This window comes from Planococcus citri, chromosome 1 (assembly GCF_950023065.1).
Source record: "Planococcus citri chromosome 1, ihPlaCitr1.1, whole genome shotgun sequence".
Taxonomy (NCBI): Eukaryota; Metazoa; Arthropoda; class Insecta; order Hemiptera; family Pseudococcidae; genus Planococcus; species Planococcus citri.
In genome coordinates this window covers 44,166,617-44,181,020 of record NC_088677.1, presented here as the reverse complement: position 1 = coordinate 44,181,020, position 14,404 = coordinate 44,166,617, and the positions used below count along the sequence as shown (strand labels likewise).

General features: G+C 32.7%; 1 protein-coding gene across 4 annotated transcripts in view; it reads right to left on the bottom strand.

The window, feature by feature from the left end:
* LOC135832148 (uncharacterized) overlaps positions 1 to 14,404 on the bottom strand; it is a 231,847-nt gene that overhangs the window by 34,073 nt on the left and 183,370 nt on the right. For all 4 annotated transcript variants that reach the window (XM_065345184.1, XM_065345185.1, XM_065345183.1 and 1 more), the window contains 2 exons: positions 7,037 to 7,104; positions 6,157 to 6,307 (listed from right to left, as the gene is read on the bottom strand). In XM_065345184.1, coding sequence (XP_065201256.1) covers positions 6,157 to 6,307; positions 7,037 to 7,104 — 219 coding nt within the window. The remainder of the gene's footprint in view (positions 1 to 6,156; positions 6,308 to 7,036; positions 7,105 to 14,404) is intronic.

Below are 14,404 nucleotides of genomic sequence, written 5' to 3'. Positions count from 1 at the left end.
CGGGCCAACTTATGCGATGGTACTGATTTTAAGGCTCAGAGGTAACACGATTGAGAATTGAGCTATCTTTTTCCGTTGCGTTTAATTCCAACTTTTATATTTTCCGGCATTTCGTATTATATACGCTTGATTTATAACGACGATTTCTCTCTTTCTTTTTTCCTTTCTTTCCTTCTCTTTCTATCTTTTATTTTTTCTTATAACTATATCATTTAGCTAGTTAGATGGGATATTTTTTCGATGATACAACCAAAATATAATTTTTTCTCTCAACCAGCTTTTATTGGTACGCATCGTACATCAGTAAGTATCATATTTCAGCACTGTGATTTTTCATCGGCGCAATGGCCCAACTTCTCTACTTATTCCTCGTAAGCTCAAACAATACTCACAAGAGAGAAATTCGCGTAGGTAGGTATTACTAAGTATACGATGAGTAATACGCGGCAAATAACCTGATAAAACCATGAATAGGTGTAGCAGCAAATACACGTACCTAAGTAAGGAATTTCATCTCCGAAATAAGTCGCGTAATAGGTAATAACGAGGCGTCTACATGTCGATTAATCCATGAAACCCATTTTTTAAAAAAACTTTGGCGAAGTTGAAAGCACCCAAAAAAACTATTAATCTAAAATCTACTTTTTGTTTTCGTGTGTTTTCAAAAGTTTGGCTGGAGAATATATACACCACAAATCTCTACAAAGGGTTTTTCTATAGGCAAAAAATAGGTAGGTACCTACCTATGAGAAACTGCAAAGAAAAAAACGGTAAAAAGTTCAAAAAGTTCAAAAATTCAAAACAAATTCCAAAAACTGATTCAGTTGTTGTTGTTTTTGAGGTATTGAAATACATATGTAGGTATGTAGATTCCTAGGAGTTGTCAATCCTCAGTATTATTTGCTGTTATGCATATGTGAAAGTTGCACTTTCTTAAAGCCCCAGTTTCAATTTTTACGATAACCTTATTTTCACCGATGATGGTGGAGATTTTATATTTTTTCCAGCTTGAATTTTCTCAAGTGAGATTGTCTTCTGGCAGAAAAGGGAATTTGTATTTGGGCTTACATGGCTAAGGTTTTCGATACTAGCATGTAAAAGAGTACCTATTTTTGAGAACCAATATATTTCAAAGAAAAAATTTTGAAAAATAATTTTAAAAAAAAAATACATAAATACTTTTTTGAGTAGATTCTTTTCTCGCATGGTAGAAAGAGAGTGAATTTAAAAATTTTCAAAGAAACCAACGGCGCGCGACTGTTCAAAAAAAAAAAAAATAGAACATCCAATATTGTACATAATATACTAGTGAAGTGCAACAAAATTGCTTTTGTCGTAGGTACTAGGTAGCTGTGAGCCGGTTGATATGTCTGCTGCGACGTGGAAGTGGGTGGAAGTTACTGAAAAGGAACCTTAAGGCATCAATGAGTTTATTTTTTCCAACGTGATTTCTTTCTGTAGGTTTTCATTCTCCCACTCAGCACTCATGCACATTACTCTTCCGCGTCCATTTTTTAATCAGCTTCCATAATTATCTTTACAAAATGTCGGAGTAAGTATACGTATATACGGTGTATTGCGTAAGTATTCGTGAAATTTGGGCCAGCGATACTACGACACGCGAGAAAAATACAAACCGCCGATTACGAACCGTTTGTGTTTGACGAATACAAAAGGTTGAATTTCCAACATCTCGGATGAGTAGATAAATATATAGGTGGCTCTGCGTAGAATTTACGTTAGATACACTTTATAGGTAAAAACGAACGAATTAAATTTAACGCAGAGGGCATATTTTTCCGCATTTCATTAACGCGATCAACGTCAAAATTCATTCCACTTGGATGGCCCGCAACGTGTACCTCTACCTATCTAGATATGCTTCTATTTTCAGTAGGTACCTGTTTGAAATGCGCGATCCTGTTCTGATTCACTAACATACGAGTAGATCTACACTGATACATATAAATTTACTTCGGAAAGCGAACACTTGACGTGAAATATAGATTATAGATAGGCTATTTGTAAATGTATATAAGACTCCGAGCGTATTATGAAAAGTTCTGAATGCTGGAAAAAACTTTTTATAGGTACCTACACCACGCGCGCGTCATTCATCCATATACAGGCCATACTTGTTGAAAAATAATTCCTACACGCCTGCGAGATATTCTCTCTCGCAAAAGGTTCCACTTTTTTCGTTTCACTATTGTGTAATATGAAAAAAAAAGAGGAAAAAAATAAGGTTGTTAAAAAACTGATACGAAAATCATTTACGCGAATATCCATTATTATAGTAGTTCTGTACCAGGAAAAGAGGACATTTTTTTCGCCGTTCCCAGTTTGACTATAATTAACTTATGTACAAATGGTTTGAAAAAAAGAAAAGCATTCGATAAAAGTGTAATCGCATGTTCGGCGGTGCCAAATTCTACGCCAATCCTCGCCCAAGGAATTGCCATTTTAATTTATATTATCGAGATTGATTTTGGGAACGAAGGCATATGTTGAATGATTAAAAGATTATGTAAATTATATATTTAGCGCTTGTACATACATACGGTGTTTCGTGTTCCGTTTTAAAGGCTTCCCGCATTACTACGAACTAGGTACCTACATGTAGTATACCATACCTACAATATTGTATAGCATACCTAGATGGGTGGTTGCTAACTTATAACTTATATAAGTAAGTAAGTTTAGTACAAAGTATATTGGAATTTTTCATCATAATATACTATATAGGTATCTAACTACCTAACTTGCTTTCTCCGATACACAGTATCTATAGATATTATACGAGTAGATACATATTTGTATGTATCTGTTGAATAACCAATTTTATGTTAATATCGAAGAGTTTTAAAAACATATTTCCTTCCGGTACAGATTCGTAATTTCAAACAGTTTCCACCAGTTTCCTTTTTTTTTTTTTTTTACCGCTACGTTAGGTATAACTTATTTATTTTTGTCCTATCTGCATGCGACGTTCGTTTCTCTCATCCTTACAATTTTTCTTTGAGTTGAAAAAATAAAAAAACAACGGAAACGTACAACTAAATATTGCAAAAAAAAAAAAAAAAAAACAGTCTTTCGTCATAATAATTTGAACAATTTTCAAAACAATTGAAAGAAAAAGTTCTTTCAATGACACGATGAAATTTTATTCAAAATTTTCTATTTGGACATTTTCTCGTATTTCGGTACATATCTACCGAAAACATATTTTAAATTCATATTCGTCGTTTCTGTGTGTGCTCAGTTGGTTGCTTGCTGAAGACGATCTCTCAGCGTGTGTTCTATATTTTTAGGTTCACTTTTACAAAGTTTGTCTTCAAATTTGTCAGTTTTTTTATTATGTGTATACTTTCATTCGTTAAAAACATTTCAATAAAGTTAACCCCATCGTACTACATCATATTTTTCCCTTTTTCCTCGTTTTATTTTCCTGCAGCATGAGAAGTAAACTGTCAATGGTTTGATTTCGATAGTCTTCTCTTGTCCGAAAAAATCATTTCGCCTAAATATTAGAAAAGTACAATTTTTTTTTTTAGAAAAGTTGGTGGTTTTTTGGAAACATTACGTTATTGTATTCGTATCTCACATATTAATTCAGCGAATCAGAAACGAATGTGTATAAATATGTCGATATTGATATTATTATGGAATCATGTGGGAGCGCGGACAACTGGACCCGAATGAAACATTTTTTATAAATATTTTCAATTCATTTTTTAATTCACAAAAAATAGGTGAAAGCATTTTTGATAAAAGAAAAAAGTCTCGGATATTTTAAATATGTAAGTAGAAAAACGTTTAAAACTTGCATAAAAAATCTAAATGATCTCTTTTTTTAAAATCATGATTACTTAGGTTTTTTTTTTACTTTAATCTTTTGTATAAATTTTACAATAAAATTAAGACTTGAAGAAATCAAAATATCTATACGTATCAAATAAACCCAACCTTTATAAGAAAATACTGCCTAACATAGACTGTTGAAAAAATATATACATACGAGTATATGAAATTCCGGAATAAACGCACCAGAAAACTGTACATTAAAACATAAATCTTATATAGTTAGCAGGGACTGTAGAGAGTAAATCAACCAGAAGTGGGTGGTGACCTGGTGGTAGAGAATTAGAGATGAGGTAATCGTCGGCTTTTTTGAGACATGGCAGTTTATTGCTGTACTAGGTGCCCTTTTAAACTTCAAAATTATAGGCAATATATTCCCTATAGTTTTTCGTGGATTTTTCGGTGAATTATTACTGCATATCACTACACTCGTTGAATTGTTTGACCGGTTGACCGATTTTTGAAAACCCCGAATATTTTGCCAAATGTAATCAATCGGTTATCTGTACTCTCTAAATTTGAAACAGTGAAATTTCGCTGCTTAGCAGTCACGACATTTTGGCTTCTTAAAAGCAGTAGTTGTTTACTGCAAAACAGTGAAAAATGTACTGAATTGGTCAGTAAAAACTGCTAAGCAGTGAAATTTCACTGTTTCAAATTTAGAGAGTAATCATTGAAAGAATTTGTTTAGGCCTACGTGCCGTATTCACGGTATTCATAGACGTTACTTAAGTGCCACTTGGCTAAGTGGTGAATTTTGAAGCAATTTTTCCAGGTGTGATTGAATTTTTGAAATTTTGTTTATTGTTAAATAGAGAGATTGAACTCCGAAGTATTGATTTATTATTTTAAAAATATGAAATTTTTATTCGTTTATGAGAAAAATTGCTTCAAAATTCACCACTTAGCCAAGTGACCATTAAGTAACGTCTATGAATACGGCCCTACGTGTGGGTAACTACAGAGAAATAGAGGGAGGAAGGGTGCCACAGACTCTTAACGTCACTGCAGAAGTGCATTTTTATATTCTTATCAGGACATTCTGTATTTGAACACGAATGCGTATTCACGGCAAATCGGGTAGGCAACTTATCTCACGTCATTTTTTCTCAACAAGCCGAATTGAACTTACTTTTTTTCGTCGTTCTTTCCGTTAAATTCTCAAAAATTTGCAAATTCTTTTCACAGAATTAGACATTTGATTTTCTAAAAAAAGTATGTAATAGCCGCCTTATACTCCTTCGACATCTTATTCGGTACCTGTTTCGTGAAATAAAATTTGAATTTAAACCAGTTTTCAGATTTTGAAGCATAAAGATTTGTTTTGACATTCCTTTGAAAAATTAAAAAAAAATCAACTTCAGAAGCTCAAAGTTCAATTTTGAAATAGTTATAGATGATGTGATCTTTCAGTGGGCCAAATTTCAGCTTTATCAAAGTTGAAGAGTTGAAAAAGTTCCTTTGAAAGTTTTTTAAACGATTTTTCTTTCAAATACCTATTGAAAATGTTGATCAATTTGGAGTAGGTAGGTATTTTATTTATTTTTAATTAAGAGAGCTGAATTTGATGTAAGTAGAGCTGTTTCTTATTAAGAGCCCTTGTTGATACCAACATCAACTAACCGTGACTTTAATGAAAAACAAAAATATAGGCATAATTTTCTCAACAGAAATGAATAAGGCGAATAAAGAGAGCGAGGAATAAGTGGGTTGAAATTTGAAAATAAAGATCATCTGGAATATGATATACCATAATTAGGTAAGTACTAATAATCTGCGTGAGAACAAATTAAGCAGATGAGCGCCCGGCACCTTTTGTACACTCGCTTTGACTCGAACGAGAAGAATATTTCGGCAAATTTCTGCACGTATGCAGGCGAGCATAAACATACTCGTAGATGTAGATGTGCAGACAACTTTTGCTGTGTAAGTGGAGTAACTAGTAAGCAAAGTAGGTACTCACGTATCTATAAACCACCTGAACACCTAACATTATACGTACTTCGGATACGATACAAATTGGTATACGATTTTAAAGGATTTATGTCGCCTGTATGAATAACGATATCGTTCACGACACGTTGTTAGTGTTTTAATTAAGAATATCCCGGATTGAATATGCTACGTGGATCGTGGAACGTATAATATTTTCATAAATCTTTGAAACGAAATCTAAATAACTGGATACCTACGTGTAATGAGCAATTGCTTCGATATGCATCTGTTTCTCCTTACACTCAAGTAGATATAAGTTAGTTTGGTACTTATACATTACACTTGCATTAGATAACTTACCTCTAAATGAAGCGTTGGTACTAAACGAATTGGAGAAAAATGATCGATAACGTTGTTATTAACCATGGCGCGTAGTTTATCATTAATTTCTGCTGGCGATTTAGTGGTGTATATTTGAAAACTCACGTTACTTATCCGGTCACCGTCCCTCCTAGAAGTTATAAAATCAAATTAAAGTCTAAAAATGCACACAATTTTTAGGATCTTGTTTCTCGTAGTCTGCATATTCGAGCACACCAATAGGTAGAGTTAACTACACATATAACCCACAGAAAAATAGTTGAAGTTGTTTCAATTGAATTTTGGCTTACAAACGTTGAAACATTACATCAAAATGACTTTTATATGTTCCAATTTATAGAAAAAATAAGTACAAAAATAAGATTACTATTAATAAAATTGATTTTTTTTCGCCTTTCGTTTTGAAAATATTATATTGGAAGCCATTACGACGCGAACGTTGAAGTTGCATCGTTACGCCGTGCCGCCGATTTCGGCAACAATTCAAAGTCAGAATGATTTCAACACGCGGATATAATTTTTGGAACTAAGTATACATTTAATACATTATTCCAACAACATTGAAAACAAGCTCCGTGCAAACGTCGACCCTTTTTTATTCGCAAATATAAAACAATTTTAACACAGTTCAAAGAAACCGTTTCGTTGTTTTTTTCCTTCTATATTCTTTAAAAATCTAAAGCGTTTGAAAAATTCCTCCTTGTAAAAATGAGTTAATTGAAAAATGCTATCTTTAATCATTACAGAGAAGTGTAAGCATACAGTCTTTTTATTTATTTATTTGTTTTTTTTTTGTTTCTGGATTTCGTCGGTATAAGATTTTATCGTTTAATATTGGTATAATAAGTATGGCACTTACGTCACATTAAGAATCGTTGGCGATTTATACTTGATTGATTTTCCTTCTTTGAAGTATTTTTTCAAAATCTAAAAAAAAAAAAAAAAACATCAAATAAACATTGTAATGAATCTGGTAAAAATGAAGGATGTTATAAATACTGCATCTGCGAATACAATAACAGTCTTCAAGATATCCACAAAAAAATCAAACGTTAAAATAGTGAGTAGAAGAATGAGATCAAGGGTGCAGAGCTGTTAGACAATACCCCAAATCAGCTGTTGAATGCCATACCTACTTTATAACAGAGCTCGTATACCTATTCTGTCTCTAATAAAACCAAAATATGCGCTTGAAAATTCCCTTTAATTTTAATAATAAGTATTGTAAAGTAATAGGTAGGTATTGAGAATCTGCTCACAAGAATGCAAAACGGAGTGGTTTATTTTATTACACGTTTAGTTATACCTTAATTTTCTATAGAAAATATTGAGGAAAAAAATGATAAAAAAAATTGGTCAAATACAAAGCACAAAATTTTTTAATTGGATGAAAATAATATTCCCTAAATGAAACGTTGAAAATTCTCTAAAAACCTGATAAATTTTCTTTAAAATGCCTAATGCTTTTTTATGCCCATAAGATAGTATAGGTACATACTTAGAATATGAAAAAATATTCTCCAACAAATTAGGGTAATGTTATTGAGAATTTCTTGAATTGTGGAGATAATTGGAAAATTCCATATCCCCTATGCAAAAAAAAAAACACACGCTGTACCTAGCATAAAAATCCGAGCCCTGCTTGAGTATTAAAGTATTTTGAGCTCGAAAACGAGTGAAAAAAGTCCCATCAAATCAACTGCTTACCGAACAAAATAAACCAACTCTATCGACTACATACTTACAATAAAAATGAAAAATAATTTAATTCGTGAAAAATATATAGGTATATTTTTTTGCATTTTTATTAAGAAATTTCCGTCTGTATACCTAACCCTTTTAAACAGTACATACCTAGATACAGAGTTTTAGAGGAGTTTGGATTTTTTTTTTATGTGTAACTTCAATGGAACACCAAAAAATTTGAAAAAATTCCATAAATTGGTTTCCATTTTCCCTACGCATCGCAGAAATTTCAAAATTTTTGATAAACTTGGAAGTTGAAAGTAGGTATATGAATATGATTTTTTTAAATGCGAAAAATACAACTTCTATTATAGATCATAAAGGTGAAAGAAGAGGGCACAATTTTTTCAGACACCCGAAGATACACTCTTTTTGAAATCCTCAGATCAATTGAAATGTACTCGTATTGTATATGCACAGCAGATTCCAAGCACAGAAGCTGAGTGGTTATTTTTTCTTGGTGACTCAGACGAATTTCCAGAATTTCACATTAGTGTTATTCTTTGCCTACCAAGCTAACAAAAGAGGATCGCCAGCTCTAAAACTACCAGCCGAACAAAAATTTCAGTACCTACAACTATATGTATTTAAATTTAATTTACTAAGCGATTTCCATTTTTTTTTTGCTATTTCAGCATTTCCCCGCATTGATTTGAAAATTTAAAAAAAAATCAAAAAACGAACTTTTGTCTACTTGAAATAGCAATGAATTTTTGGACTTGTGCTTCTTAATCCCTAGATGTAGTACGTACAGCTATCTAGCCATGCAAAATTATTTTGAATTTAAACCCGAGAGTTGAGGCGGGTCCTGTTTATAATAAAGAGTAGGTATAGAGTAACTAAAATATCAATTACTAAAGACCTAATTTTGCCAGTATAATCGCATATGACACAGAGCTAGATTTTTTATGCCCGATCAGCAGTGTACCAAATGACCTTTAGATTTATAATCGGCATGATTTATAATTAAATCGGACTATACGCAATCGTAAGTAAATTTTCTGTAACGATATCATACAATACGCAGCATACTCGTAAATATGTAGATAACTTGACTACAGCCTAATAAAGCAATACACGTTTCTACATAGGTATTTGCTTGGTACTGCTAATAAAATGTATACGATATAATGCAGTCGTAGCCATATTTTAGCTACATACCAGCTAATTGAAAACAAAACCTAAACACAAACGCGTGTGACTGTATGATTTATTTGACCACAAAAAGTTCAACCGCTGCAAAAGACCTCGAGATGGTAACCGCGAGTAGAATTTAATTTGACCAAAGTGCACCACAAAAAGTTACTCAAGAGTGGTCGAGTAAATCCACTCAAAAGCATTTTGAAAATCAATACGCACCATGCCACACCATTTAATCGTACGTGCACATTTTGGCCAAGTTTTATTTTTTTGTTTTTTTCCCACTCTTGTAGAAAAAAAGCACATACGAACGTAGAGAAAGAGGCTTCCGATTCTGTTATAGACAGAATAGATTAGCGAGTGTACGACAAAAATGAAAATATTTTTTATATTTTATGAGACCGCATGGTTTATCGTCCAATTTACATATTTACAGCCCATAAAAACAGAAAAATGTAATGGATGAAGAAAAAATTTACAATACACAATTTCACATACAACTAAAGGTAGGTGAATGGTGCATTTACACAGAATTAATGTTCTAGAGCAATACCGCCTTTTTAGCATTGCCCGTTTGAAAATTTTATTACACCATTCAGCCATAAATGCGAAAATTTAATATATTATTTACTCATTGATTAAGCTAAAAGCGCGCCAGCAAGCTTTTTTGTCGTCTTTTTTTGTCAGTTTTTTTCACCAAGTACCTATCTAGGTATTAGCCTATATTCGAACAAATGAAATAAAACAGCCATACCTAGATGGACTGATTTTCATCAAATTTTCCTCTCGTCGGCACGAGTTTAGTGTTAGGTAGGTACTTGGGCAGGCTACATATTTCTTTGTCAACAGTATATTTCTTACAGTCGGGATACAAACGAAACCGATGATGTTACAGTCTTGATAATCCTTTGACCAAAGTTTTCAAATTCAAAGCGTCACGCTGACATACTGTACAACGCAGTAATTGATTTAATACCCGACACATTACATTAATTAACACATCTCTTTGTACTTCCTTGAAAAGGTATTCGAGAACAAAGTCGGGTAAACAATAGGGTTTCTTATAAACGCTCCAAAGGCATCTTAATCAATGCTGGTCGCATCATTTTTTCAAGCGGTGGTTGGACTTCAAATGAGATTTTCCACATCAAACGTTATCAAACTGAATGGAAAAAATTCCTTCGGGCCTATTTGTGGCGTTGTGCGCTAAATTCGCAATCACATCTACGCCAAACGTTTAGCTAAGTAATTAATTAAATGGTAAACAAACTTATTTGAACTCGTTTAAAATATTTTTTCTCATCAATTACAGATACCTACGACCTACGTAGACCTATACGTACGTATACGAGTACATATAGGCTGGTACTCGTATATAAGGTTCAAGGAACTCTCTACAAACGTCTGAAATCATTGCCTATACCTAGTTATCTACCTATTAATGTCATCGACCGCAGGCATCGATTGGAAGAATGGACCAACTCTCAGTAGCTTCACTTAGTTATGCAACGATGTTTATTCAAAAGGAGCATAGGTACAGGTACCTACCTATCTATAAGAGATGATCGTGTTCCAGGAATCAAGAACTTGTACTTATATAAGCATCAGCGATGAAAATAATTTTCAGAAGAAAATTGAGCTACATTACTAGACACTGCGACTTAAAGCTGAGGAATTCCTTCAACTGAGTTTTTAATTTTTATTTTTCCAACGCAGAAATCAAAACAGAGAATCGCCTACTAATTTCCGATCTTCGATATCGTTTTGATTTTGAAAGTTCTAAATGGGAAAATGAAAAAAGACTGAAAACATTAACCACAACCACGGTTCCTTAAGTAGGTACTTATCACGTACGAGTTATCGTGCGCAAAAATGATTTCAATTTCACGCTTAAAAAAACGATTCAAGTTTACAGAATTAAAATAACATTTTGGGTTTTGGAAGATATTTACGCGGTAGAACTGTTCAACACTGAGCACGTATACCTTTCATTTGTTAACAACGACTTCGGAAGAAGGTGACATTTTACGTTTTCCTTATTACGAGTACTATAGATGCTTGCTTATATATGCTGCTTACCTAGCTAGTTTTTTTTTTCATATTGTACCTATGAGACGCGTTAGGTAAATCAAAATACGTATCTACGTGGATATAATCGTCTGCGAAGTTTCAACATTCTCGACCTTTAGCTCGTCATTTGATTACCTAGGTATTAAAAGCGCGTTCGTCAGATTTCTTACCAGTAGATTTTCTACGTTTCTAGTTTCAGCCAAATTGAAATAAAGATATAGAAATTGAGAAAATTCCTAGCAACGTCGACGCTGTGTTACCTATGTAAATGGTGAAAAACAGAACATTTCAACAATTTTCCCAAACGTCGAGTAAATTAATTTCAGTTTGTATTCGGTCGGAGCTAATTTAATAAATGAAAAAATGTTGGTGTAATTTTCCTACGTGTTATACCTACCAGCTTATTGTGTGTAGTTACACAGTTTTTCCTTTCTATTGTTTTCAATTTACATTCAATTCTATATTCGACAAATGTTTGTATTTAGAGCAATATTCTCGTGTTATTTCGGTTCGAAAGAAACTTTTTCATTTCGGTTCCATGCATGACTAGTGAGAATATTATTTGAAATCTAAGTTATATCAGATATAAGCGTACCTAGACGACAACTAGAAAAGTTAACAGCGACTCAAACTACGCAGATCAGGGCTGTACAAATACTTGTTTAAAAAAAACAAACGTTTTTTTTGTTTGTTTTAAAACAGTTTTTTTTTCTAGTTTGTGTTTAAAACGTGTTTTGAACACAAATTCATTCGTTTTGGGTTCAGTTTTTCAAATATCCGTTATCCAGTCATCAATTAATTTTATGGTTGTCATAAAATTGCTATAAAGCTCAAGAAATTTTAAAAAATTGAAATAAAAACACAAAATTTGTCTTAAAAAAAGTACTTATAGGCGCAGGAAGAAAAATGAAAACCTAAAAGTACAGTTCATTCAATTTCACTTCTTTTTCAACGAAAAACTTGAAAAAAAGTGTTTTTTTTAGGAAATTGAAAAAAAATCTTTAAAACAGTCTTCTGTTTTTTTTTAAAAATTGTTTTAAACGTGTTTTAAACATGATAAAAATAAATGTTTGAATGTTTTAAACGTGTACCTACAAATTGTACAACCCTGACGCAGATGTAGGTAGGTACCTACCTATATTGGTTGGAAATTGCGAGAACGAAGTTATGGAGTAGTACATAGGTATGTACCTAATGATTCTTCATGGTTTTGTAACTCCTTAAAAATTGAAAATAGACTGAATGAGAATGCACTGTGTTACAAAACGTTATAGGGAGCATGGAAAAACACCATTTTCAATTCCAGACCAATTTTAAAACTTGAAGATGCCATAGTTTGCCGTGCTTGAGCATCTTTAATCCTGAACATGGGAGCAATATGATTACCCGCGGTAGTGCTTTCAAATTTCAATCAATCATACCTACCTATCCCTTTTCAGTCTTGGGTTGTAATTTCAAGTTCCTAGAATAATTAAAAACGACCTTTTTTGTGCTCTGTTGAAGGTTGTGCAACATGATGCAGTCACATTCAACCGAGCAATAATTTTTTTCAAAAAGTACCTACGTGCAACGATGAAGAATTGTGAATGAATATTTCTTCAATATTCGAGGCCAGCATCCTACTAATTTATAGCAGTGCAGAATGCAGTTTGAATTGCTGCATAACTTGCAAGAGGCGAATTATTCGATACCCCGAACAAAAAACAAAACACACAGTCCTGATTAGGAAACTACTCTCATTCAATATTAAATTTAGGTATGAAGTGTTGAAAAATATTCAAATTTTGAATTTAACGGAACAAGAAATACGTTAGGTATGTGAATAATTTGACACAATAGGATTCAAATAAACTTTTCGCAAAAATGTTGTCAACTAGGTAGGTACTAGGTAGGTACCTATATTGAGAATTTTTACGCAGCTTGGATACTGATAAAAAGATAAAACGAACCAGATTTCAATAAGTTCCGGAATTTTTCAAAGAGATTTTCACGCAAAATTCAAACAATAAAACTATTTAAATATTGGATTAATATCTGTTGTAAGTAGGTTCCGGTTCCTTCGTACAAATTCTATATGAAACGACGCGAGACGATCACAAGCTTTATACTGTAGCTCATATTTGATTATTCAAACTTTCAAAGCATAAGGTAAATTTAGGTAGGTAAATATACAAGAACGCCCGCGTCCCATTCTGAGCTTGTGTATCGTAAATTCTTTATATTTTGACGTTGAGAAACTTATACACCGGATTTTATCCACTTTAAAAGCAAAAAACCTTTCGTAATGAACTTGGCGGTATCAATTAAAAAATGTACGCTTCAGTGATTTCATAACCTTTCAGCTTTTCCTTTTATTTCAAAGCATACCGTATATTTGAAAATCGTAAATACTGCATTACGAATATACTTACAACGAACACACCGAAAGGAAACCGACGAATCAATTTAGATAAATAATAATTTCTACATCGTCATCGAATGAATTTTAAATTACTACCGTTGACTAATATAAATAAATATATATAGGTATCTACATATTAGGTAGGTACCCTTAAAGGTGGTTTTGTTTGTTGTTAACCGTCTTCCTGATCTTAGTGGCCTATTTTTTATTTATTTATTTTTTATTAATTTTTGTACTTCTTATATTGCCGTTAAAGTACATATTTGATTCAACAGTCTCGTTTCATGTAGGTATACAACTTAGGTATATACAATACCTATACATTGTATATGAGTTGCGTTTATACTTAATACCTAACTAAATACTCGTCCGTATCAAAAGCTATAAACATGTAGGTAGATTATAGCTATGTAGGTATAGGTACCTACTCGACTTGTGGAATTTTACAACGCCTAATTAAGCTATTACCATAAGGTAGGTATAATACTTTTTCTCGTCGCTTATGATACACGTTTACCTACATTAGCTATACCCACTAAAATAATTGGTCGCAGTCGCAGTCGCAGAATCCATTTAGAACTATTCCAATTTCGTCAACATCAAACAAATCGCGTTCATGAATCAAAATCTATCAAGAAATTACTCGTGTCGATAACGTTTGTTACATTTACCTAAATCGAGCACAGTCGAATCTCACAATAAAGCTGACAGAAATTAGTGCGGATTACAGAGAGAATACATGAGTTGAATCGTGACCGAGGCTATACGTGCTACCTTTGGTCAGAAGCCTCGCATTACTTACCTATTGCAAGCAAGATGAGGACTTTCTAGGCATTCGTTAATGGCTTTCTGTATAACTATATGTACCAC